General features: G+C 44.8%; 1 protein-coding gene across 1 annotated transcript in view; it reads left to right on the top strand.

The window, feature by feature from the left end:
• The window catches only part of BMPER (BMP binding endothelial regulator), a 271041-nt gene that overhangs the window by 11216 nt on the left and 232589 nt on the right, over positions 1-27236 (top strand). The window contains exon 3 of the mRNA XM_027102219.1: positions 20314-20413. Coding sequence (XP_026958020.1) covers positions 20314-20413 — 100 coding nt within the window. The remainder of the gene's footprint in view (positions 1-20313; positions 20414-27236) is intronic.

Raw genomic sequence — 27236 nt, 5'->3', positions numbered from 1 at the left:
TTCCCTGACCAGGGATGGAACTCAGGCCTTTGGCAGCGAAAGCGTGGAGTCCTAACCACTGGACCTCCGGGGAATTCCCCTCCCCCTTTTAGAACGTTCAGGGTCCTGCCATCTGCCCAGCCACAGTCACTCTGGATACCCGTGGTGTATTGGGTGACCCCAGATTAACTGAGGTGACTGGATTTGGACGTGTGGACCCTACGCATTCACAGAGCTTTGTGTGTTTGTTTTCTAGGAATCTGCTTCTTCTCTTTGATAGCATGTTCTGTGTTGTGTGTAGTTAACCTGGGCAGTTTTATCTTATGAGATGAGGTCTTCAAGTGTTAAGAACCTTGTCCCCTCATCTCTGGAAGCCCCATAGCTTCAGTGAGAGGTCCACAACCTTGGGACTTGAGTGGGAGTCAGGCTGGAGTTTCCTGTTTATAATTTGTGTTGTTAACACTTGGGATCGCTCCCCCCCAGAATGGAACTCCAAGTTCCAAAACAGGATTCTCCCAGAGAGTTTGTCACAGAAGGTCAACCCCCTCTATAAAAGACATCCTAAATAATCATTACAAAAAACTTTTTTTTCCTTTGAAAGGAATGTACTCACATTTGAAAACTAGAATCACATAGACATGAAGACCTGCTTTTATTTGCACCAAAAGGAACATTCCCTCTTATAGAAATATCCCGCTGTCGAAAGCAGCCCTTGTAGGCGACAATGCAGGAGGTGCCCGAGAGGGGAGGATTGGGGATTATCTCAGTTCTGCTTTCAAAAATCACAATGAAAAAATGCCTCGGATCCCTGTGGCTGCCATTCCCCATCATTTCCTCCCCCTTTCAGTGAGGCTAACTCCGAAACCTTGACATAAGCCTCAGTGTTTATATTAGGTTTTGGATGTTAGCTCCCTTGGCTTCTGGGAGCCGACTCTGTTGAAAATTATGTTTTTCCTTTAAGGACAAAGGCCTTATTGTATGTACACGTCGTGCAGTGTAATGAGTTTCTTTGTTGCTTTTTCTTTCAAATGTTAGGTAATGGGTGGGACTAACCCAGATCTTCCACAGGAGAAACCCAAAGGTCTATAACCTGAACGGCAATTTGAAGGTTTCACACAGGTAGCTCAACAAGAGAAAATGAGAGGGCGGGACCAGTGGCATCTTCCCTGACCAGAGCATGTCTCCCGAATGCCCTGCTTTGATGGAATAACCATAAAACGGCTCTGGGAGAGGATCTGCAACATGAGTCATGATACCCCAGGGACACTTCAAAGAGAATCACAGTGACGGAGATAACAATCCTCACATTTTCACTCATAAAAGCACGCATTTCCAAAATAACTCTTGTATTCTTGGTCAACTAAATAGATTTTGACCAGATGGTTTTTTCATGGCTGCAAAGGCTGTCAGGCGCAGGCTGAGCATCTTATTTGGAGGTGCTGTGCAGTGGACTGTCTGCTTGTGCTGCTGGCCTCTGCAGCTGTGGGTGACCTCAGAAGACTATTTCCAGGAGAGATGGAGGTGGCCTTCTGAGAGGAGGCAGGGAAACTAGAAGGCCCAAAGCTGGTCTTACATTTATTTGGGCCTCATTGAGAGGCATTTTTAGCATCTTTATCTTAATTTTTTTCCCTCTCTCTCTGTAAAAAAATTTTTTTGAGCCTATTCTCTTAGGTTCCTCTTGGGGGCAAATCTGCAGACTGCAGCATTAGCAATAAAGTTCCTTAACCACTCACTGCTTTCCGTTTAGTGAGCAAAGTAATGACATGTGCATTCTTTTCCGTATTTATTCTTAGAACTCCTTATTAAAAAAATACTGGGGGATTCCTTTTCCATTTTATTTTCTAATTGAACAGAACCGTTTGAGCCAAGATAGGATGATTGCTCCCTCTGGGTTCCGAGGGCAGGGCTGCATCTGGCCAGTGGCCTGTGGAACTTGCCACTTCTGTCTCCAGGAGAGCCTTGCTGGACTGTTTGACTGCCTCGTACTGACTCTGTACCCCTCAGAAATTCACGAATTCTAGAAGCTCTCACAGCCTGCTGGGTCTCTGCTGCTTTATGGATTTATAGAGCGAAAGCAGTAGCATCATGACATTCACATACCAGTGTTTCTAGGTCTCAGGGGGATGCTATTTTCCTGGATGAGAAGACTAATCAGATATTATTCCACTTGAGAGCTGCTATGCCACGTACCTGGGTTTATGTTCCTTGAGGGAAACAGGCCTATTAGAACTGAGATGCGGTGATTTCCTGTTTTTAAGCACATGTGAAACAGTGGTTCCAGGACCCAGTGGGACCCACCAGAGGTCAACTTGCAGTCTCATGAGCACAATAGGTGAGCATCCAGACGGAAATTCGTTTCCCCTGAGAGGTGACTCAGCCTGAATTTGGGGAGTAGCTGGATGGCAGGGAAGGGGATGTAAGTCTGCTTTTTCAGTGAGCGTCATCAGTTAGTTCCGGGGTGGCTTCTGTGGGAAGAACTGGCGTTTCTTTTTTTCCTCTGGGATGTGCATGTACCAGACAACAGTGGCTTCCTTTCCCTTGTGATTGCCTGTGTGCGTGTAGGGAACTAGTTGAGAGCTATTAAAAAATGTGATTTTTTTTTTTCCTGTTTCGTGTAAGCCATACATCGGACAAGGGCAAAGAGACATTTGCTTGAAGTATTTTACACACCAGTTGGCCAAGTTACAGAAATATAGAGCTCCCAGATTTTGGCATTAACTTGAAGTATATGAAATTTTGGATATTTGGTGTTGACCTATTAAAACAGCAATTTCTTGTGGTACAACCTAAGATGTACTTTGAGCACCTGGAGAATTTTTCACTGGACATAGTTCTCCTGGCAGGTTGTTGCAATGTATCTTAATGAGGGGGCCTTTAAATTCAGGGTGAATTGATACCGGGTTCACAAACTAAAAATAAAATGTGGTGATATAGGAAAACGTAACACCTCTTAATCTCTGAGCCCCCAGCTCTGAATTAGTGGGCTCCTCTACACATCCTCAGGACCCTCTGATGGTGGTGTGGGGAGGGGGAAGGGAGGGAAGCGGTATTCACCTTGGTCAGTGAGGGGGGCACGTGGTGGGTGCCCTGCAGGAAACGTGGGAACCGAGTTGCAGGACCGACCGAAGTAGGAAAATGATTGATGGCTATTAAACTCAGCACATATGTATTGAGCATTTATGTTAATAGTGGCCCAAGGCACTGTGAGATTGGAAAAAGCTCTTTTTTACGTGAACAAAAAGAGATTAAATTATATTCCAGATAGTTTTGAAGTTATCGCTTTCGAGTTCTTTGAAAATTGATGAACTCGTGCAGGCCATAGATATTAACTCTTGGTTGGAGTATCTGATTAATCAGAACAAATTATTATTCCTTGACTGTGCTGGATGGTGTATGTGTATGTATACACGTATATACGTGCATTGTATATGTAGGTATTTAATATGAAATTTGGATCATGGATTTAGCTTGCAACTGACTTTCTCTCATTAGAGAGTCTCAAATGAAAGTGTGAAAATGTGATTGAACCAGAGGTTGTGTACATGTTGGGGGAGACCCTTATAGTAGAACTTTGAGCACTGGTGACAAGGGACACACAGTTGCGTTCCCATCACTGCCAGCCTCTCTGTCCTCCTCCCTTCTCACCCACCCACTTCAGTCTGATGATGTGTCTTCTCTCACACAGTTGCAGGTCATTAACAAGTCAGTGGTAAGAATTCTCGCACCAGCAGAGGTGACTCTCTCTTTTTTTTTTTTTTTTTTTTTTGCGGTACGCGGGCCTCTCACTGTTGTGGCCTCTGCCGTTGCGGAGCACAGGCTCCGGACACGCAGGCTCAGCAGCCATGGCTCACGGGCCCAGCCGCTCCGCGGCATGAGGGATCTTCCCAGACCGGGGCACGAACCCGTGGTCCCTTCATTGGCCGGCGGACTCTCAACCACTGCGCCACCAGGGAAGCCCGACTCTCTTTTTTTTTTAATGTGCACAGGAACCCCCAGGGAACTTGTTAAAAATGCAGATTCTGAGGTTCTACTCCAGAGATTCGGATTCAGTGGATCTGGCAGAAACCTGAGAATCTCCATATTTAATAAACTCTTCCAGCGACTCCATGCAGGAGCCAGTATTTGAAAAACTCTTCCCAACTGAGGTTAGTGGAAAGAGAAGGATAAATGAATATAACCATAAATATAGGTAAATTCCCCAATGAAGCAACTTGTTCACTAGTGGTCAGGTACATTTGAAATTCTGTTATTGGTACCAAACTTATCCATAGGTCAACTCTCATTTATGTAACCCTATTTTTGTGGACCTTTCACGCAGTTATCTTGTACATTAGCTACCTTTATTGAAGTGCTACTTTTTCTCTTTGTGTCCTCTCCTCTATCAAGCCTCCCCTAGTCACTTGATCAGAATTAGTCACTTGTTTCTTAGAAGCCTCGTGTTGATTTCTCATATTATAACCCTTACTCCTGCCTACCCTGAAGTTTCATTAATTATTTACATGACTGTCTCCCTACTAGACTTTAGGCTTCTTCGGGGTAGAAATAGTGTCTGATTCTTCTCACCATCACTCAAAGCATCTCGAAGAGCACCTCGCATGTGGTAAGTCTCAATAACTATTTTACGAGTCAACACCATGTTCTTAAATTGGGGGTAGCCTTACCTTTATCTTCCTCACAGCCACTCTGTGAGGGAGAGAAAGCCTTCTCAAGAAACCTGTTTCACAGTTGATATAATTAAGGCTCGGAAAAGCAAAGCAAGACAAAGCTCACACTGCTAATCAGTGAGAGTTGGGACTACAATTCAAGTACGGGAATGCTGACCCATCCTGGGTGGACTCCACTGAGTTCTCGCTCAGAGAATGTTTTCTGACTACAAGTGTTGAGAAAGCACCCCAAGGGGGTGAGTGAGAGAGACCCAGCAAATAACTTCCCTGGAGATTATGTTTTTATCAGTCCTTGTGGTCCAGTGAAGTAGAGTCCTGACTGGCGCCTTTGGGTGGGACAGGCTGACCCTCTAGGTTGGGGCTAGCCTTTCCATGAGATGGATTCCCACAGGGATACGCTCTGTTTCCTGTAGTCTTTCTGTGATGGACAGCAGCTGCAGGGTGAAGCTGATATGACGAATGTTTGTTGCTTCTCCAGCATGAGCCAACTAGATGTAGCAATTTGACAGAACAGCCAGGGTTTTATGACAGACTTGCTGGGATCCAGTAGCATCTGGAGGAGCCAGAGGCAAGCAATGAAGAGCTGAGGGCCAGGTGAAGCTGGATTTAGAGATACGCCCCATCCCAACCCCTTTCGTTCCCAAACCTCTATAACAGAAGCTGTTTCCTTCTGCTGGCAGCTTCCACCCAGCAGGCCCCTTCCTCATCCAGAATGGATTCATTCTGGGAGGAAATGTTAGTTCTTTCTGTTCTCTTGATGCCCGCCCCCTCCAATTTCTGTCCACATTTTCCTTTCCCCGATCAGGAGAGTATAAAGTCAAGCTGACAAGGTTCTGATTCATGGTGCCTTCACATAATTCTGGTCACGTTGCTAAACGATTTTCCATACTTTTAATGAGAATCCTTTTTTAAAAAAGTTCCTTTTGTTTTTAAATTAGCCTGGCATTCCATTGTTCCAGGGTTCCACCTTTATCATTTCCATCTTTATTATTTTTTACCATGTTATTTTCTTTCTCTGTTATTATCTCGGCGTTTCCATGATGTCACCACTCCCCAAGTTTTGTGTCTTGTTTTTCTCAGTTTCAGTTTTTCATTCTTGGTCCCAGCCTGATAATGAAATGCACAAACAATTACAGTGGGGTGGTGGTTCTTCCTACACACCCCATGTGGGCCAGACATTTGAGGGATGGACAGTCCAGTGGGGAACTCTGTGGAGGCCAGAGGAGGACCATTTGTGATAATGACCAAGCGGTGGAGAAAAGGATTGCTGGGAATAGCTAAAGCACTAGCTAGAGCAGTGCCAAGCATCCAGGTAGGGGTTTAGTAAATATTTTTCACTAATGATGGCGTGCTGATAGCATTTAGCCTGGTGGAGAGAATGCCGGGGGGGAATTTTAACAGCCTTCAAGTACGTATTTATGGGAATAAATACGATGTTGAAAGGACAGACAGGAGTACAAACCCCAAATTTGCAACATAGCCTCAGTCCCAGCTTCTCCGCTGGCAGCTCACTGCCTCTCGCTCACTTTCAGAGTGAGCCCCAAGGTGGTTGTGGGGTCTTGGCTTCCCTGCTTCTTGGCCAGTGCCTGCCTGTGACCGCAGGCCTCTTCCCTGGATCTCTAAATCCTAGTTACCCTGCCGTAGATGAGATCACACTCCCAGCTTTGAGCCATGTTTGTTAGGATCAGAAATTGAAAGCAGGGTCTTACCATGGACTCTGTTCATTCCAGGGTTTTGGCTTTAGATCTTAGTACAAATGAGAAGAAAACTTAAAATGAGGGATTTTCCTCTTCCTTTTCTTTTTTTACTCCTAGGTGTTTAATGTTCTCTCACTCCCATACCCACCTTTAACACTCACCTACCATTTGGTCACGGGTCTCCCTTAGGACACGGGTCCTAGAACTTTTCCTTGGCATTCTTAGATCTTCTAGGCAGTCAGCATTTTCCTAAACTTGAGTCTGTTCCCTTGGAGATGTAGCTTGGCAGGCATGGTGGTTATTAGCACTGGGGGTAAAGAGTGGCCAGCAGTAGCCAAGACAGCATCTCTTGTGAGCCTTAAATGGTGGACAGCAATAGCTGTCCCGAAGCATCTCAGTCTGTAGGTATCTGACACAGTGGCAGGTGCTGAGAGAAGGTGACCTCTGGTGGTCACTGGGTTAATGTAATAATCTCAGCCAGCGATCGTGTACAGTTGTGGGCATTTGCGCCTGTGGGTGGGTGTGGGTGTGTATAAGGACTTACACATATAGAGATCTCTCAGCACTTGAATGTTGGGTTTATAAGAATTTTGTTTATTTGGCTACTCTTTTTTAGACCTTTTTATGCTGGGTCTTCCTTATCTTTTTGAACTTTAAATATTGGAGGGCCCCAGGATTCATTCGATCAAGACGTTTCTCTATTTACACTCCTTCCCTAGGTGATTTTTATACAGATTCATGGCTTAAAAAATACATATATGCTGAAAGTTCCCACATGTATGTTCCCAGTTCCCTTACCCTTCAAGTGCAGACTCGTAAATTCAGATGTCTACTTGGCACCTCCAAGCATCTCAAACTTAAAATGGCCCAAACTGAGATCTCATTTTCCACCCCTCCTCCAAATCTCTTTTCCCCCAGCCAGCAATGTCAGCTGCACTGCTCCATTCTCTTAGGCCATCAGCCATGATGTCCTGGACTCCTCTTTCTCTTACATCATATATTCTATCTACTAGCAAATCTTGATGGCAAAACCTTAAAAATATATCTGATAATATCTAACTATCTCCATGATCACTTTTGCCTCTGGACAATATATTATCAAGCAGTGGCCATTGAAAACTATATATCCCATTTTTTCGCTTATTTACAAAACATCCCGCAGTGGCTTCTCAGCTGACTTGGCATACAGTCTGAAGTCTAACTACAAGGCCCTGCCGGATCTGGCTTCTGATGCTGTCTCTGGCCCCACCCCCCAAAGCATCTTCCCCTCCTGGTCTGCTACTCTGGCATGATCCCCGGCACCTTCTCAACAAGGGCGTCTGCTCTTTCCTGTCCCTGGGACACACTTGTTCAATATATTTACACATTCTCATTTCTTCACTCTGGCCTCTGAGGAAATGTTTCCTTATTAGAGGGCCTTTGTTCTGACCACTCTTCCCCAATAGTACACACCCTGTCATTCTGTTCCTTTGTCCTGCTTCCTTTTCTCCAAAGCCCTCATCAGTGGCCACTGTGTCACGTGTGTCTTTGTTTCTTGAAGGCCTCCCGACTAGACTGTCAGCTCTGTGAGGATGTGGACTCTCCCGTTCATGCTGTATCCCAGGGCCTGGGACAGTGCTGGGTCCTTCCAGTGCGTACCTGTATCAGTTGGATGACTGAGTATATGCCGTGTTTAATTTAATTTAATTTTAAGATTCAGTTGAATGGAATCAATTAGTTTTTAAGTAATGAATTCAATTAATTAATGGTGTGTAATTTTTTGATTCTATAATTTGAAGATCTAATTCTCTTCCTCGAAAATAAATTATGAATTTTCCTTTCTACTCTAAACGCTGCTTTTTCTGTAATGAAGACTTGCCATTTTCATGGCTCACGTTACTTTGCATATTAAGTCGGATGGTGGGGAAATTGTACAGATACACTGACAAAGATGAAAAGCTATCTCCAATGAACCAAATAAAATTGTAGTAAAGTATATAATAAGCAATAATAATTATAAAATAAAATGTGTCCTATGGAAAACTGGTTTTAAAAGTAGATAATACTGCTCACACTTGGTAGCAGAACGATGATTGGTTTTGTAATGTAAATTAAAATTCAGTACGCTGGTATTTTACACTTTACCTAAAACATATTATGGAAGAAAGACTAGCAAAGTGTGTTAAATATTACAATTTCGTAGATCAAGAAAAAAGTGGCACAAAGTATTTCCCACGATATGCATAAGACAGGCTGCTCTACTGTAGGCAATGCCCAGTCATGTCACTGCACCTACCTTGGAGGGCACTAGGATGGCATCACTGAAGGAGATCCCTTCTGAGGGCTGTCAAATCCCAAGGGTCTGACATAGGTAGGTCTAATTCTGTCTCAGTGAGAGAACTGTATGACAAAACTTTTCTGAGGGTCATTCAGTGGCCCACCTAGTGTCTGAAGAACAGGAGGATATGAATGATCTCTGGGAGTTTATGGCTGCGGAATTTGGTTGAAACAGACCTTCGCCTCCTCTGAACTCATGACTAGGACTGCGTCCACTCATGTTGCAGCATGTGAGGTGCTTTTGCCCTGTTTATGCTCTGGCCCCTCTCCCTCTTGGACTGGAAGCTCTTCTAGGGCAGAGGATGGATCTGATTCATATGTTCTGTTCTCAGCAAAAACCTGGCACAGTGCCTGGCCCATGGCAGGGGCTCAACAATACTTGTTAAACAGATCCATGGATTTTTATTCAGATAGATTTGAATTTTGTGGTGCAAAGGTTTAACCTACAGAAAAATCCAAGTTCGTAGCCAAGATGTCACATTTTTAAAGACCATTTGTGTTCTGTTGATATTTTTGTCTTATTTTAGATGTTAAAGCTTCAGAGAAACTGTCCTATGATGAAACCCTTTAAAAAAAGCAATGATGAAGGGTAATAATCATGGCCAAGCATTGCTTTTTTAAAATGGGGCACATGTTGTGAATCCCTTTAGCAACAAGTTTATGTTAATGGTGTTTTATGGGTGACCGGTCATTTTCATTCCTTTATAACACCTTAATCAGAAAAGGATTATATGCAAAATTGGCATTTGTTGATTAATGAGTTTGAATGTGGAAGCTAGTGGATTAAAATTACATTCTAAACCTGTGAAATAAATCTGTGGCTTCTCCAGTTCTTTCTGACATCTGCATGTGGCCCTTGGGGAAGACTTGGTGAAGAGAACATGCTGTTAATGGCCCTGGTGAATGAGTCAGACCAACCCTAGCTCCTCACAGGCTTGCCTTCATATGGGGGATGCTGTCTGAGGCTGGCTTTTTCAGTTCTGTGAACTTCCATCTGGCCAGAGGACGCCTGCCCCCTTGACATTCCTCAGGCTAAGCGGCCACTCTCTGCCGTCAGTACCAGTGTGAATACAGCCCAGAAGCAGGGATGTTTCCATCACCTGATGCCTCAGACAGCCCTTACCGTTATCAGTAGGCAGGACAGCAGGAACCAGCCCTAAAGTCTGCCATCCCAGGGGTCCCTTTGAAAGCCTCTGTGATTGCTGGTGGTCGGGGTCAATTGTACAGATGTCTTTAAAAGTGTCTCACTAGTGACCAGAAAGTTACTTTGTCAAGATGACAGATGGGCTGCGAGCCGTTCCTCTGCCCTGCCTATTCCCTGTGATGTCAGCTCCATTCACTTGTCAAGATCAGGTATTTTTGTAGCTCCCACCAGCGTGCAGGCTTTCATGGGCAACCCGTGAAAAATTTTCTGTTCTCTTCTGTGCAAAATCTGCTCAGTGTCTTGCTGTTGACCCACAGGAATGAGGGGGCCTTTGAGGACCTGGTGAGTCCCACTCACTGTGGGTGGAAGGCGCAGGGAGGAGACACCTACTGGCGAGAGGGCGACAGCCCTCCAAGGCTGGTCTTAAGAAGAAGTGGTTTGTCACCACCAATCACCCTGGTAGGACACAAATGGGATGTAAGACATTCCGTTTCTGTGTTTTGGATGTGTTCGCTCTTCATTGCCAGAGAATCATCTGTGTGTACAATTAAAAGGGTCCAGGATAGCTGGGGAGCCCAGCTTGTTATATTGTGATGAGTCAGAAAAGGGACTGCCGAAATAACATCTCCAGGTAGCCTTCCTTAACCACCATATCGCGACCTTTCCTATGGAAGTGACTCCAATGTTATTGTTATTTTTAACTCCTTAACCCTCATTCCTTGCTTCATCTGATGCCCCTGCCAACCTGGCCAGCAGCCTCTGTGCTGTCCCGGAGACTGGGAAGCCTGGCTAATGCCCTCTGATGTCGATCCCGCTGGTGGTTGGGGTCAGACCCCCATTCTCTTCTTGCTAGTTCTAAAGAACGCACCAGAAAGGCATAAAAATATTCACAGATTTTCACCCCACCTCCCTTTTTTGTTTTCTTCTGGGGCAGAGGAAAAAGCTGATTCATTACTTGTCATGTGCTGAAGGGTGCCCGTAGTGTAAAATAATCAACGGTCTTGGGAGAGGTAGCTGGGCCGCTTGCACACGAGGCTGTGTTACTTTCCAGCCTGTGCTCCCCTTCACCCTGGGTTCATATCTTCTTCCCGTGCGGGAGTCTGTGGATGTTTTCTCTGCAGCCCTGACTCCATGCCCCATCCCAGCTGTGTGAGTCCCTTTTGATTGGGAGGAGAAAAGGGTAGACTCGGGAATGTGGATCACATGCAGGAAGGCTGCTGACATTCACTCCTCAGTTCACATACCTGGCTCCCGTCCCCTGGCAGAAGGGGACACAGTCCACCCTCTGATTTTCCAGCCTGCTTCTGGGAGCCTGAGTGATGTCACAGAGCTGCATCTGCGACAGGATCCCCTGCACTCAGTCACTGGCTGCTCTGTGTTCAATCCATTGCAGTTACATTAATGTAGTGTTGCCAGCAGATCCCTTGCTTATACGATGTACGGTGTAATAAAAACCAGGCAGTGCTACTTTCTTTGGGCTACTATTTTTATTTGGTGGTTATTTCTTTTGTGTTCTGCCTTCGCTAATGTTTTGGTTCTATTTCAAAATATGATTAAACAGAATGAGGAGCTGTTTGACACTCTGCCCTGTTTTAAATCAGAGCTGTACTTGAGTAGCCGGGACAGTCTAATGGCCTGTGTTCCTTTGTTCTGAGAGTTCCTTGAAAAGGCCAAAGAAAAAAAGCCAGACCTAAATCTTTAAATGGCTTAGGACCCCCAAACAATCCCTCCAACAAACTAAAGTCTGTTAAAAAATAATTGAAATGTTAGGTAAGTTAAATATAAAAAAGGGCCTCCTTATTAATCCCCCGTTGCTTCTGCTGGCACGTGTCATATTTTCAAGGCACAGTACCAGGAGAACACTGTCATTTAGTGACATATTAGGGCCATATATCATGAGAACATCGCCTTGGTAGAGGATACGGGCACTAAAAGACACGATTCTGGCCAGACAGAGCAACAGGGGGTCTTACTTCTTTTCTCCAACCCCTTGCACTCCCCCCCTACCTTTTTCTTTAATCTCCCTCTGTGTTGCAGAGAAGTGAATTTCTTCATGGGATATGACTTGTTGCAAAATAATCGGGGGGCCCCAGTGGGCTTCATAAAGTCTTTTAAATGTCTGGGCTTCAAGGGCAGCTTTGTTCAGAGTTTGCACCGTTAGCTGGGCCAGGGGAGGCCACGTTTGCCAGGGTCCAGGTCTCTGGGGTAAACGCTCGCCGAGCCTAGACTGGAGGAAGAAAGAATAACACTCCCAGATGGAGTGTGATGAATTGTGCGATGTTTTGCAAGATGCTTTCCCATAAAGACTCCAAAAGTGTGGCTGTGGGATGCTGCCAGCCTCCTGGGAGAGTACCCCTCGCCCCCGCCCGGGCTCAATTCAAGGAAGAAACCTGAGGACTTGGAGGCTTTTGGTCCAGGCTCTGGTCTGTCTGGCAAATGACAGGGCACTCAGAGACTGAGACTTGTTTTGAGTTTTTAAGTCAGAGACATCATCTGTCTTTCCTCAAAGGCACTATTTTTACTCTTGTGTTCAAAATGAAATCACAAACTAAGGTTTATAATGGTCTGAAAATGGAGAGTGCTTAACAAAGGCAAACATTTAAATTTCTCGGCTGCAAGGAAGAGATGGCTCATCTTAGCCTCTAAACCCAGCAGTATGCCATAGTGATGAAATCACCGACTGTGATATCAGCGAGTCCTGGGTTTGAATCTCTGTCGTGGTGAAGCTGGGTAAGCCATTTAACCTCTCTGAGACTCAGTTCTACCCATAAAATAGGGGTAAATCAGTGCGTTCCTCAGGTTTGTTGTGAAGGTTAAAAAGGACATAATACACAAAACGCGTTGAGCACAGTCTGGCAAATAATAGATGTTCCATAAATGTCAGGTGCTATTATTCTGAATCGTTCAGCAACCTGCCTGGAAAACTATTATTGCCACTTCATTGTTTGGTTAGAGATGGATCAGCCCTGTGACTTTGGTTATTGCAGGGATTTGCAAAAGAGGTGGCGATTGGGGAAGTGGTTCAGAAAGATCTGGAAATGTTACTTTACGTTAAAAGCAAGGGCCATCGACCAAAGATATTTTAAAATAAACAGAAACATAAGAGACTTCATTGCCGCAGACCTGTATTACAGGAAATGCTAAAGAAAGTTCTTTAAGCTGCAGGGAAATAATGAGAGGGAAGCTTGTATTTTACAGGAAGTAACGTAAAACATCAGAAATGGTAGATATCTGTATAAATAAAAAAGGCTATGTTTCCTCTCAATTTCATTAAAACACATGACTCTTTACAGCAAATAATAAAGTAAAAGCAAGGGCCATTGACACCTCCCGCCTCTACTGACCTCAGATGCCTCCCACCTCTTGTACTGACCTCACTCAGTTGGGGAAGAGAAGAGACCTCAGCTGGGAAATTTGGGTTATTTTCCCTATCAAACGCACTTTCTTCGCTTTAGAAATGGTTTTGTTAGTGTTTTTTCGACTTTCGTTGAGCTGAGAGACATGGCCCAGAGCCTCGTATTTGTACACTAAGGCTTTGGAGTGTCCCAAACTGCCTTTCCTTTTTTTTTTTTTTTTTTCCCCTCCGAGCTCTTCCTGTGCAGGAGTTATGAAAAAGTCAATTGTACTATCAGTAACAAAGAAGAAGCAAGTCAAAGCTTAATTAAAATAATAAATCATCAATCACATTTACTACTGCCATTGGCAACCACTGAGCTATCTCAGTCTCTCCCCACCCCCTCCCAGCGCCCCCCCCACCATGATTATTTTCTAAGAGATTAAGAACAGATTTTGTCCAGAGGAGACCAGCTGGAGCACGTACAAACTTGTGTTGTCTCCTTTCTGAGGCTCATGCTCCCTTGCAAAGGATTTCCCCGGACCACATGTTCCAGAGAGGGAATCACTTTACTTTTTGGATTCTCAAAACCGGTGACATCAATGAAGCCTGCCCCCTCTGGATCTTTTCTTTCAGTTTTTGTCTACATTTCTGCATTCTAGAACTGTAACGTTTTGCAGTTAGAGCTGTTTATTGGAGTTTTGGCCCATCCCTTCTGTGGCATCTTTCACAGGTTACCTTCTAACAGGGCAGGGAACATGGCGGGAGACCTCACATGTCTGCCCCAGGTGGCCTGTCTTTCCAGAAAATTTCCAGACTCGCTCAACTACATACTAATCTAGTCCTGAACTCTCAACAGTCATGTAGGAGCTAACCTAATTTTAATATGATGCACCCATAAATTTTAATGCTGTGTTTTAGCAACTAACCTCCCTGGCTATCCTCTTAATCCAGGTCTGGGAACCAGGTTCTCTTCCCAAGTTCATTGCTAGCTAGCTCTGAGGGACCTGAGACACTTAACTTCATTGTGTGCCATTCCTCCGACTGCAAATCTTAGGAAACCTGTGAGGATTAATGAAATAATGTCTGCAGAGCTCTTTAGAAGAAAAGTGCTATGTAAACATGAAGTATTATTCTTCTGTTTATGAGACATTTTATAATATTGCCTAGGAGAAATTGTGACTGGTGTTCCAAAGTACCATAAAGTTCCTTTTTCGGCTTTTTCGGGCCTGGAATTGGGTTACAATGGAGCACTTCAAGGAAAAGTTGACCTCTTTGACTACATGTGTGGGGAGACTGGGAATTCCAAGGAGAATACATGCGCTGATGTTGGATCACCTTCCTCCTTGGGAAACTTGACGCAAAACATCTGTATTCCTAAAAACAAATTCCTCTGTGAGCAATTTTGAGACTCTCAAATAGTGAAACACTACCGTGTGGGCACTTCAAACAAATTCGGTAATAAAGAGAATTTGACTAAGGGTCTTAGTGTCCTATTTGCGCTCACTGACAACGATAGCTTTTGAGTCAAGGTGGAATTCTTTTCTGTAGTTCTCACTTGGTGTCAGAAGTTACACTGCAGTGTTTGTGTGATCTGCTAACGTCTGATGTCTTGTCCCCTCTAAGCACGTGTACATTTCCAGACCATAGATAGGAAGCTTGCTGCGTGGTTTCTTTCCTGTTCACACAGCACTGGGTGCAATGGCACATGGGCCAAGCCTTTGGTTCAGCTGCTTTAGAACTTCCACTCCTTTCCTTCTCCGAGTCACTGTGCTGGGCATCCATCCCCTGACAGTAGCTGATGACAGAGGGAACGCCTGATTCAGAATTACTATGGGTCCAGCCCCATGGATATTTGCATTTTGATAGGGGAATCCATCTCTAGGGCCCCTCCCTAAAAAAGACTACAGTGAGGAAATGACACAGGGGTGTGTGCATATATGCAGCAAGGCAGGGTAGTCTGGAGGGTTTTTAATTTAGGAAAGAGAGTCACTTCTACCTCTTTATCCTCTCTACTGATATCACCTGGCCCATGCGCTTTATTGACATATTTTGTTGTTCATTTGGGGCAGAAAAAAATATTACAACTTCACGGCCTTCTTGATTTTCTGAAAAAGGATTTGGCACTTAGAATTTGCAAGTTCGCCAAATGACCGCTATTTGCCTCCAAGGCAGGCTTTGCTTTCATAAAAGCCAAGGATGGAAGGAAAATAACACCATCTTCTAGAGGAAGAGACTCATGTGGTCTGTCACCTTCCTAATATGGCTAATCACATGGAGGATCAGCAGGCAAGGCACCAGGTATTTTCATTTTCCTTATTTCGAGAGATTTGTGTTGCTGTTTCATAGTCTAGAAATACAGCATCTGCCAGCCGACGTTTCTCCCTGATCACTCTCATCATATCAGCTGCTGTGTTGTCCTCTCCAGATTTTTTATTTTATTATTATGCTTAAATATAAATGAAAGGTCAGGTAATACTTTCCATAGTCCATAATAGGATTGCGCCTGGAAAAATCTTAGAAAAAAAAAATATCTTCAAGACACTGGCTTGAAATAAAACAAAAGCATCTCAAAAACATTTTTTTTTTTCCTCTCGTTGAGAAAAGCAAACAGGAAAATCTCAGAATGGCGATTTGCTATCTTCTCTAACCAGCCGCCCCCCCCCCCCCCGCGCTCCGCGCCGCCAAATCAGCGAGAGATCATTTCCCACCATGCCAGACACTGAAAAATGCTCAGGAGGCACTGGCGGGTCTCTTGGCACATTTCCTAAGCCCAAGGGACTCTGTGCTGCCATCTAGTGGCAGATCTTAGATACAGCAAGCTGGCTGCTGGAATCCTGTTTGAACTTGGCTGCGCCGGAGCTGTGGTTTGGCTCCCGTCCCTATAGAGCTTTGTTGCCAGCTATGTAAGTTTTTTTCTTTATTACTCCCTATGCCCCTCTTTTCTTTTTGTTTGTTGGCACTTCATTTCATGTGCCCCCAGAGGCTGTGTTTTGAATTTTGATATATTTGGTCTTTCTGAAAGGAGGCAATAATGCAAACAGATGCCTTGACAACAGGTAAATCACAGGCTGGCTGACCCTAGAAAGTGGTAAACATGGAGAGACAGAGACTGAGAATGAAAAATGTGATGGCGTTTATTACTCGTAGGCACTGGCTAGGTTGGTTTTTAAGCATGTTCTGACATTTTCCTCCAGAGCATTTTTACCACCATTTCTGTGGCTTAGATTTGGGGAGACTCAAACTCAGGTTGGAATCTTGGGGAAAATTTGCTTGGGGACGTGAGTCTGGCTGTCAGAGGTGTGATAGGCATAGATACCTATCAATATACAAAATAGTGCATCTTTCATTGTTACCAGAAAACAGCTGGTGTTTGTAGACCTTCCCATGGTTGATGATGACACAGCTCCTTGGAGCTATTCAGCTCTTGTTAGAGAGCTCATTTCACATATGTGGAACCACCTGGAAGGTATTAATCTCTCCTGGGGCCTTAGGACTATGACATTCTTTAGTACTTGTGTGTATCCTGCATGCTGGGAAGTAGCAAAGTGCAGCATTTAAGCACGTGCCTTTGGAGTCGGACCTCTATTTGTATTCCAGATCTTCCTCTTGTGTGACCTGGGCAAGTTTACTAATGTTGGTTCCTCATCTGTAAAATGGGGATGATGTGGAATTTTTTTGTGAAATAATGCATATACTATTCTTAGCACAGAGCCTGATACATAGAAAGTGTTCAGTAAGTGTGAGTCAGTGTCAGAAAACATTTTGTGAATGAAAACGTGAACCGAATGAGCCATGACCTTGAGTAAGAGCAGAGGACACTTGGTGCACGTGGGGATGAGGCGGCCAGTGGAGAGGGAGTCCTGAAGACACGGCATTGCGTGTGCCCCTTCTCACCAGAGCTGCTGGCTTGAAGACCAGTGTTTTTGTCTCTTGACAAAATCAGGGAAAGCAAGGTGAGTGGTCTTAATTAACCTGTGCTTGAATTTATTCTGTAGCTGCTGGACTCAATTAAGAAGATGGAGGAATCAGCCTCTCACCAGCGATTCTCTGCAGTTTTTCTTTCTTTCTTTGAGGGCCTGGGATTCTGAGCTTGTGCTCTATATCCATGCAACCAGGCAGCTGGGAAATGATCAGGTCTGGCAGCTCTGTACCAGCGTGACCCTTGGTAGATATAAAAAAACTCCAAGTGTTGTCAGAAGGGGGAAAAAACCTCACTAAACCTACAGCTAAAGTTTAGGTTTATTTCTCTCTGTGCGAGTGTGTGTGTGTGTGTGTGTGTGTGTGTGTGTGTGTGTGAGTACACAAAAAATTCCAGAAGTGAATCTACAAATCATCTGGTTGAAATAAATTTTCTGCTGAACTATAATTACGAGCTATTTATTATGGATCTTGGGATCTTGCTATGGATTTTGATTGGCTGCTAGGTTTCTAATTTAGCAAAGAATTCCTATATGTAAGAGACTGTGTGTCTTCCTATACATTAGACCCCAAATTTTGACTTTACACCCACTCTGACTACTGTTAGAGTTTTTACTTCCTTGTGTCTGAGGAGTCTTCCTTTCAGAGAGGAGATGCACTTGGGGGTTGGGGGGTGGCTTTTCCTTAAGGCTGCAGCCAGCTTTGCTGAATGCATAAAGCCGAAGTAACAGACGCTCTGAGGTAATGCCCTGGGTGGGGCAGCTGGTATCAAACTATGGCTTTGAGTAACTGCACTTTGCAAAGCTAAGTCACTGTTCATAATGCCAAGCAGCATAGACACCTGATCGTTGTTCTAGATTACTTTGGTGGTGGCAAAAGGGCTCTATTAATTTTTAAGGATGTACCTCTTTAATTTGAATTGTGACCATAACTATGTATTATGTTTGTATTTAAGAAAAAAATATGAACATAACTCAAAGGGCCATGACTTACAGTGAGTCATGATGCCACCATTATTATGAAGAAGAGAGGGTGAGGAAAGGAGAGTTGCAGGGCTCGGAGCCAGGATACCTGGGTTCAGGTTGCAGGCAGCCGTTCACGCCGGGACTGTGGACAGCTCCCGAGCCCACCTCAGCCCCGCTGGTACTAAGAACGCTCCCCGCACAGTGGTGGTTCTCAGCCTGGGCTGCACACTGGAATTACCTGGGGAGCCTGGTCCTGAGATAAATCAGATCTGAGCTTCAGGGAATGGGAGACAGTGCCAGGCTTTGTTAAGAACTGCACACGGGTTCTGATTAGCAGGCAAGGGTGAGGATCACTGCTAGCCCTATGAGAACCTTTATCACATAACACCAAAAAGGGGGAAAGAAAAGGAGACTGGATTACTCAGGTCAACCACACCTTACAATCAGACACCAATAACCAATAAACGAAGAAACAGAAGGTCTGCACACCAGCCCTGCAGGAGTGGGTACAGTGCTGAGAACTGATGCTCGCTCTTTGAGTGGCCAGGCAGGTGTTGGGACGGCCCCATCAGTGTGTTTACCACATTGGCCTCGGTAATGATGGCCATTTTCTACGTGGGGGCATTTGAGCAGCACCGATCGGGGTGGGCTCATTATTCCCATGCTTCAGTGGCCTTGCAAAGCCATCAGCGCAGTGAGACAACAAGACTGTGTAGAAATAGAGCTGTTGGAAAGGTGAGGCTCACCTGTGCCCAGGCTCCATATACCTTACTCTGGGGGAGGAGTGATCGGTGAGTTGGAGGGAGTGGGGTTCTGGGACTCTCGGAGGTTCTGCTCATTCAAAAAAGGAGGAGATGACAATTTGGACTCATTTTAGAATCATTTTAGCCCCTGGGAACATCTTGAGGGGCTCTGCAACTCCTAGGGAATTGGAGGGCAGCACAGAAGGTGACATGTTTTATCTGAGAACTGCTTTAGAGCTAGAATTTGGTGTATGGGCTCAGCTTGGACCCCAGGTCCCCAACACACACACACACACACACACACACACACTTAAACACTCTCACACCCCTCACCCCCTCACACCCCTCCTTGGTGCTGGAATAGAAGTGGGGAGATCTTCCTTATTCTTGACATTGAAGCATACTGGTTACACTTGTGAATCTTCCCAAGGTCATTGTCAGGGCTGAGTCAGGCTTTCTCCTGCACATATTCCAGGAGGGTTCTGAATTCATCTCGAGGTCAGCGGGCTGGTCAGTTGCTCCTCTCTGATCTCTCCCTAAATCAGGCAATGAATGTGGCCATCCCAGCCTTAACTCAGGGTAGGGCGTGGGCATTGTACACATTTGTGAGCTCAATATCGAAATCCACCTCTGCCACTGCAAAGCTGTATGATTTTGAAAAAGTCATAGACCTTCTCTGAACAGCAGTTTTCTTGCTTATAAACAAGAGATAGTGATAATACTTATCTCACAGCATTTTAATAGGAATGGAAGCCACGGCACCTAGCATTTAGTAGAACCTTGTTACAGCTCCAATCTCGTTGAAGTGTTGTGACAGTATTTTTGGTTCATGTGCATCCTGTTCTCCAAACAGGTATATGCATCATATTTGGATCTTCTTGAAGTCATTTTAATAGCTAACTTTTCAGGATAAAACCAAAGATGCAAATGCTCACCACACTGTCATTAGCATAAGTGCTAATATAATGCAGCTGTCCCACAGCTATAAAACACTGACTCCTGTGTCTCTGCTTGGCATAGGGAATATTATCTTTTCTCTTACTGAGCCGATTCAATACTCAACTTTGTCATTATTTGAGTTGGAACTTTAGATTGCTGCATTTTAATGCACTCTACTATTAAGGATTGTTGGACGGCCGTGTGCAAATATTTTTGTTCTCACGATGCAGTCCTGGCCCAGGTAGCCCAATGGGCAAAATATGATTTACACAAATATTATCATTTCTATAGTGTGTACTAAAAAGAAACCTTAGAGCAGGGCGGGAGAAAGCCTCTCTCTCTCTCTCTCTCGGAGTTCGGTTATCTAGGTTAAATTGGCTGGTAAAGAAGGGACTTTTCATCCCCTTTCATCTGCCCCTAATCTCAATCTATTCCTGGAAGGATATTTTTGTTCCAGAAAGAGCAAAATCTCATTTGCTATCACAGAGTTTTCTCACCAAGATGAAGGCAAGATAGGAAGAGGGAAGCTAGGAAAACCTCAGCCATGTGCTAGGATTCCGGGGATTCTGTTTTGAAGTTGATTTCAGATGTTTCTTGTCCTTTTTGCCTAGAACAAGGAAGTGACCTGTAAGAGAGAGAAGTGCCCAGTGCTGTCGAGAGACTGTGCCCTGGCCATCAAGCAGAGGGGAGCCTGTTGTGAGCGGTGCAAAGGTAATTTATGTTTTGGCTGCCTTTTCTGGCTGCTCCTGCAAGCATTTTACTTTCTCTTTCTCTCGCCTTTCTCTTCACTCAGCTCTTGGCCTGGGTGCAAGTGGGTGTTGGGAGGGAAGCTGCTGTGTGTGTGAGTGTTGGGGGGTTGGTAGTAAGGGGGGTCCTCCTAGTGGGGGATGAAAGTATGGCGAGCATCTATCTCGTTGGTTTATTTTCTGAGGCAAGTTGTTAAAATGCCACAGAAGAGATGTAAAGAGATGCCTCTGCAGGTTGGTACACACGCACGCAAGCCTGTTCTGTCACGAAGTTTCAACACTCAGTTTTTCGAGGCTCTACGCTCGCCCTGCCCACCTCTGCCAGAGGAGTCTTTTAGACCAATTTTTATCATTTTGGTCCCTTATTAAAGTTGTTTCTTTCCTTCCAAATTAAATCTAAGTCCTTCCCTTTGTCTTTGAAGCATCTCTAAAATGCCCTTACTCCACTCCCATCTTCTGTGGCCTTCTGGCACGCCTGTCTCTCTCAAACACACTGTTCTAGGTTGCCTCTGCCTTAGCTCAGGTCTCTCCCCCAACCTGCCCAGATGCTGCCTGTGCTCAAGGTCCCCCAGCCCTCATCCCTCACTTTCCTGGTTAAGTTTCCATGGCATCCAGAAGTTCACACAGATACTTCAGTGATGTGCTTTTTCATTGTCTTGTTTGTGTTCAGTAGACCCTCAGCTCCTCAGGACAGGAGCCAGGTCACACTCTGATGTCACCTAGTGTATGTCAGTGTATGCAGTGTGGTCCCCCAGAGGTCAAAATGAGCACAGTGATTCAGGATGTGGGCTCCGGAGTCACACTGCCAAGTCCAAATCCAACAGTCCTGGGTTGCAAAGAGATTTCTCACCCTGAAGATGCATCCTGGGTCGCAGAGTGTTCCCCAAAAGTTCATGTCCATTAGGAACCTCAGAGTGTGACCTTAATTGGAAATGGGATCTTTGGAGATGTAATTAGTTAAGATAAGGTCATACCGGATTAAGGTGGCTGCAAATCCAATATGACTGGTGTCTTTATATGAAGAGCAGACAGAGACACACAGAGAAGGTGGCTGTATAACAAGAGGGGCAGGTATAGACGCCTGGGCTCTGTTGCTGAGATTCAGACTCACTTGCCCTGGGGCGGGGGGCTAAGGCATCTGTCTTTTGAAGAAGCTCCCAGGAGATTTAATGTGCAGCGTGGGTGGGAACCTCTGAAAGAGATCTTGACCAGGTGATTTCTACCCCCACAGAAGAATATCCTTTTTTGGAGCTGCAAAGGGGAGGCTCCCTTCTGTAGAGCTCTCAAAAGGAGCTCCATAGAGACCAAGTAAACTAAAGCGCCATTTCTAGTGATAACCCACAAGTCTCTACGCTCAAGGAGGACTTTGAGCTTTTCAACGCACACTATTATATGAAATCCACACATCAAGGATTAATGCCAAGTTGTTTGTGAGTAACTATAGTTATTGTAGTTACTATTTATAGACTTAAACTATAATGTTTAAGTCTATAAATAAATAAGAGGCAGAGGTTGGAGTTGTGTTGCCTCAAGCCAAGGAATGCCTCGGGTTACCAGGAGCTGGGAAAAGGCCAGGAGGGTTCTTCCCTAGAAGCTTCAGATGAGCATGGCCCTGCCAACACCTTGATTTTGGACTTCTACTTTCCAGAACTGTGAGAGAATAATACATTTCTGTTGTCTTAAGCCTCCAAGCTGGTGGTAATTTGTCACAGCAGCCTGAGAAACTAATACCCCAACGTTTTCACTTGAGCAGATAGAGACATGGAACCTCTTTCTACCCCAGTTCCCTCTCCTGTTAAATGAGGATAATAATTGTGTCGGAGGGAGCTAATGGCGAGACACAGTCAATGTGTTTAGCAAAGTGCCTGGCAGTTAATATAATATAGTAGGTGCTCTGTAAATACCTGATGGACTTGACTATAAAAATGCGTCTTCCAAAGCCTTTTGGAGCAGGAGAAATTAACCATTTACTTCTCACCTCTTTCCTACGGAGTTGGGAGGCAGATGTTTTACTCACGTGACTTCTGAGAGCTATTGATGCAAGACCTGAAATAGTAACTTCTTAGGAGTCTCCCAAGCTGATGGTCAGATAAAGTAATTACAGTTAAGAATATATTACTGGGACTTCCCTGGTGGTCCAGTGGTAAAGAATCCGGCTTCCAATGCAGCGGTCGTGGGTTCGATCCCTGGTGGGCGAACTAAGATCCCACGTGCCTCGGGGCAGCTAAACCTTCGCACCACGACTACTGAGCTTGTCCGCTTCAACGAGAGAGCCCATGTGCCGCAAACGACAGTGCCCAGGTGCCCTGGAGTCTGCGGGCCACAACTAGAGAGAGAAAACAACAACAACAACAACAATAAAACCTGCACGCCACAACTAGAAAGAAACCCGCGCGCTGCAACGGAAGATCCCGCACGCCTCACCAAAGATCCCACGTGCCGCAACTCAGACCTGATGCAGCCAAAATAAATAAATAAAATTAAATTAAAAAAAGAAAAGAATACATTACTGAGCCAATGTGTGTCTAAGTTATTGTTGATTCACCTTAAAGAACCTCTTCTATTTAATTATTTTTTTTACGGCTGATTTGCCATCTTCATCTTGCAAGGCTGCCTCGCCAGTGAGAGATGAGTTGGATGCTACAGGGCGGAAGCAGAATGTGTGAAGGAACCATGCCCGAGGCATTAGGTTCATTTCCAGTTAACCGTAGTACAGGAGGGCACTTTGGGTTGCTGTAGTGTGTAATCCACTTTCCTTCTTGTCCTGCTGTTTCCTTTATCATCATTCTTTCCTTTGATCATCCTAATCTTCCAATGGAAAATGATACTTGTGACAAATACATTTCATGAGTATTCTTTTTGAGCTTAAGATGATAAAGTCTCTTCAAATTAAACTGGACCCGAGAATAGACCAGTGAATTCAGCGCCCTGAGTGCTCTTTCTGACAGTAAAGTCCAGGCCTTTTGGGGGAGATCAAAATCCCCAGTCTGCCCTGAGGTGGACCTTCCTGAGAGAGACTCCTGAAAAGTGCTGACTTGTCAGGCTGTAGAGGCGGCTCTTAAGATGCCCCCTTCATTTTTTCTATTTCTACTCCATAATACAGTTTTTGTCTTCTGTGTTTTAAGGGACACAGTTGTATTTGCACTAGTTTATTTATGTTTTTCTGATTAGAATAGTTACATATGCTCATAGAAGAAGCTTTTAAAAATAGGCTAAGGGCTTCCCTGGTGGCGCAGTAGTTGAGAGTCTGCCTGCCGATGCAGGGGACATGGGTTCGTGCCCCGGTGCGGGAGGATCCTACATGCCGCGGAGCGGCTGGGCTCGTGAGCCATGGCCGCTGAGCCTGCGCGTCCGGAGCCTGTGCTCCGCAATGGGAGAGGTCACAACGGTGAGAGGCCCGCGTACCGCAAAAAAAAAAAAAAAAGGCTAAACTGTGGAAAAGCAGAAAATAAATTACTCATAATCCCACCACCCAGTTAACTATTTAATTAACTATTAAATAGTTAATATTCGATATATATTTTCTGCATTTTTTCCCCCATGTCGAAGTGTTTACCTAGTTGATATCTTACTATTGAATTGTGTTATTTGGGTTTTTTTTTTTGCTTTTTTTTTTCTTCTCCCACTTAACATCAGGGCATAACATCTCAACTTGTTTGGAAATACTGTCCTTAATGGGCACATAACATTCTGCGTGGGAACGTACCAACATTCATTGGGTCATTTCTGCATTCCTGGGCATTTAGGTTATACCCTGGATTTTAGCATTGGGCAAGGGTAAGTACAAGAAGCTGAGACCAAAGAACATGTGCAGTAAAGGAATAACGACCAAAAAGGGAGGATTACCTCCCTTTTTGGGAGCATTACCTGGGTAGAGAGGAGATCTTGGTGTGAACCCAGAAACCACTCTGGATTTGGCCTCCCAAGGAATCTGGGTAAACCTCTCCTCCCCATCTCGTGTCCTCTGATCACACAGTGGAACAAGGACAGCAACAAATCCTCAGTGTGGTGCAGATACTCTGAGACAACCGCGGCAGCTGTGCTTCTCCTAAGTCCTCTTCCAACGGGCGTGCTCTGTGCTAACACTGGAGGTTTTAACTTTTACTTAGAATGATTCAGTGAGGAGTCATAGTAATGAGGAGTTTGTTGATAATACTTTATTTTAGAGCAGAATGATGTCCAGGCAAGATTATCTCAGGGTCAATTTTGTTTGTTTTTTTTGCGGTCGACGCATACATTTGACTGTGCTAAATCTGTAACATGAAGCCCATTTTACAGATGAGGAACTGACTTAACGATCTGCACTAAGTCACAGAAAGTTTGCAATGGCTAGCCAGGACTCGCACCCTGTTCCTACAGACCTGGGGCCCTGTGCCTGGCAGGGGAAGGGCCTGGAACACCCGCGGGCGCTCCCGATCCACAGCCACCGCTGCTGCTCTCGGGGACCCTGTGCCGCGCTGGCAGCGACCAGCGCCAACCGGTAGGAGGAGGAGGGAGGCGGGATGCAGGATATCCACCGGGGCCACACCGACTTCCGCCCGCGACTCCGGGGCTCCTCCCACCAGGGCTTCCCGCCTCCGGAACCAAGCCCCCTTCTCTGCTTCCGGGTCGGGTCCGGGAAGCGGTTTCAGGGCGTTGAAGGGACCTCAAAGCCCCTCCGGCCAGTTAACGCAGGGTGACAGGAGAGCTGATGGACTTAATTCTCCTGTATTTTGAAAGTCATTTGCATTAAGAGGTACCCCCTTATGCTGTTTTTAAAGCTGATCACCAGACAGATCCGGCGTCTTATAAAGGTGAGCACGGCACTACCTAACCTAGCAGAATGGGTGAAGGGTGTGGGTCTAACAGGCTTCCCAGCAAAGACACGCCTTCTAGAAAACCTTTCTACCATCAGCAGGCACGCGGGAAGGGGAAATCTAGTATTGCTAACCGGATGGAACGATAGTCCAAGCCAGTTGCTTTGAGTTTCCCTGGAGTATTGTTTGTGTTTGTTTGTTCTTCCTCTTACCTGAGGGAATTGTGAGTGTAAGCCGTGTTTCTCAAAATGCAGTGGACCAAAGACTTACCTATGATAATGCAGCTTCCTGGGCCTTGCCCAGTAACAGTAGTAACTGAGATACTGATCATCTTCATCAAAATTGCAGGGGCTCGAACATATATATAGGCCTTATGCAGGGCCAGGCACTGGATCCTCACAGCCTGCTGAGGGAGGTACTATCATAGCCCCATTTTACACATGAAGTGGTGGCACTGAGAGCCCCAAGGCGACAGAGCTAGTAAATGACAGCGATGGGGGACAGACTGGTCTCACCATTAGGCTTGCAGGCCTGCTGTATCACAAGCTCTGCCCCCGGTTCCCTGAGTCTACATTTTCAGGTCACCACCGGGACTCTCATGGGGGCTGAGGCTTGAGAACCACTGCTACCAGGTAAAGAAAGGAAAGGAAGAGAGAAGGTGGGCCTTTTTCATGAAGGAATGAGAAGCACATCTGTGAGAGGCTCTTGGTCGATATCTGCCCTGGTCAGTGCATCTTTGGGGTGAAATCTCTTTGCCCCTCGTAGCTGTGAGGCTGTGATCCTTTGCTCTCCTGCTATTTTGAATTTTTTTTTTAATCATTAGAATGATGGTATAAAAAAGAAAGAAAAGTAGATAATGACCAAGAAAATGTAACTCAAATGTTGAAGTGCTGGTGAATGGTTATCAAAACTCTTCCTAGTTATTCAGTTGTGTAAATAAATGGCGGGGAGGGTGGTGGGACTTGAGCCCCAAGAACTGGCAAAGGACTTCCCATCATTTGCTGAAACTTTTTTTTTTCTTTTCCAACTTCTTTCTCTTCCTCAGCATAATTATTTTCAATGTTAACTTTATTTTTAATTTTAACTATTGATGTAGTAGCTATCTCACTACTACATCAATACATTACCATACTAAAAATTTAAACAAGGGAGTAAAGTCTTTTCTGAGCTGCAAAACCCCACTCTTTTCAGAAATAACAACTGTTATCAATTTATTGTGTCTTTCCCAGACCTTTTCCAGTTTATTACGTATACACACATTTATATATATATGTAATTTTGTATGTGTGGTTTTATTTTTACATAAATGAAATTAAATAGTAATTATTCTTTCACAGTTTGCTTTTTAAAAATATCTCTACAGTAATATGATTTAGGGATTTTCCCATGCCAGTTCATGCTTTTTAGTTGTGTGGATCCCATAGCACAGACGTACAATAATTTATTTAACGTCTCCCTGCTGATAGACATTTAGACTTTCAGTTTTATGCCAAGCTACAGGGAACCAACTTGCCATTCTTGCTGTGCCCCTGTGTGTCTGATGCTCAAAGACAGACCTGGAAATCAAAGTGCTGTGGGGAGAGGCGTGCACAAGTTAAATTGTAATTGCCTCCAAAAGAGGCAAGGCTAGTCTCTTTTCCTATTCCTTTGAGAGTTTTCAAGCCTTTCTTCCTAAAAGATTATGATAGACTAGAGGAGAAGTTGGTATTACACTTAGCAACATTTAGGCAAATCAGCTGCTTTTGCCTTAAAAACTTGTGCACATAGCCACGTTGCCCATACACTGCCCATATAGCCAACTGTTTATTTGAGACTGCCACGTGCACACTCCTATCCCAGTTCTTTCCTGTTCTGGGTTTCTCCCATGTTACAAGGGATATTTTCCTCCCCCTTTCTGTGGTTTTGTGAGAAATGGTATCAAGTTCCTTTTAAAGAACCTAACTGAGGGTCAGCAATTCTCTTCTGTTTTTCAGTGAAATATAGAATGCACTG

Source organism: Aethalodelphis obliquidens, unplaced genomic scaffold (genome assembly GCF_003676395.1).
Source record: "Aethalodelphis obliquidens isolate GAN/ISIS:26980383/991018 unplaced genomic scaffold, ASM367639v1 scaffold5, whole genome shotgun sequence".
Classification (NCBI taxonomy): domain Eukaryota; kingdom Metazoa; phylum Chordata; class Mammalia; order Artiodactyla; family Delphinidae; genus Aethalodelphis; species Aethalodelphis obliquidens.
Note: the sequence above shows the minus strand (reverse complement) of the source record. Positions and strands in the feature narration are given on the sequence as shown.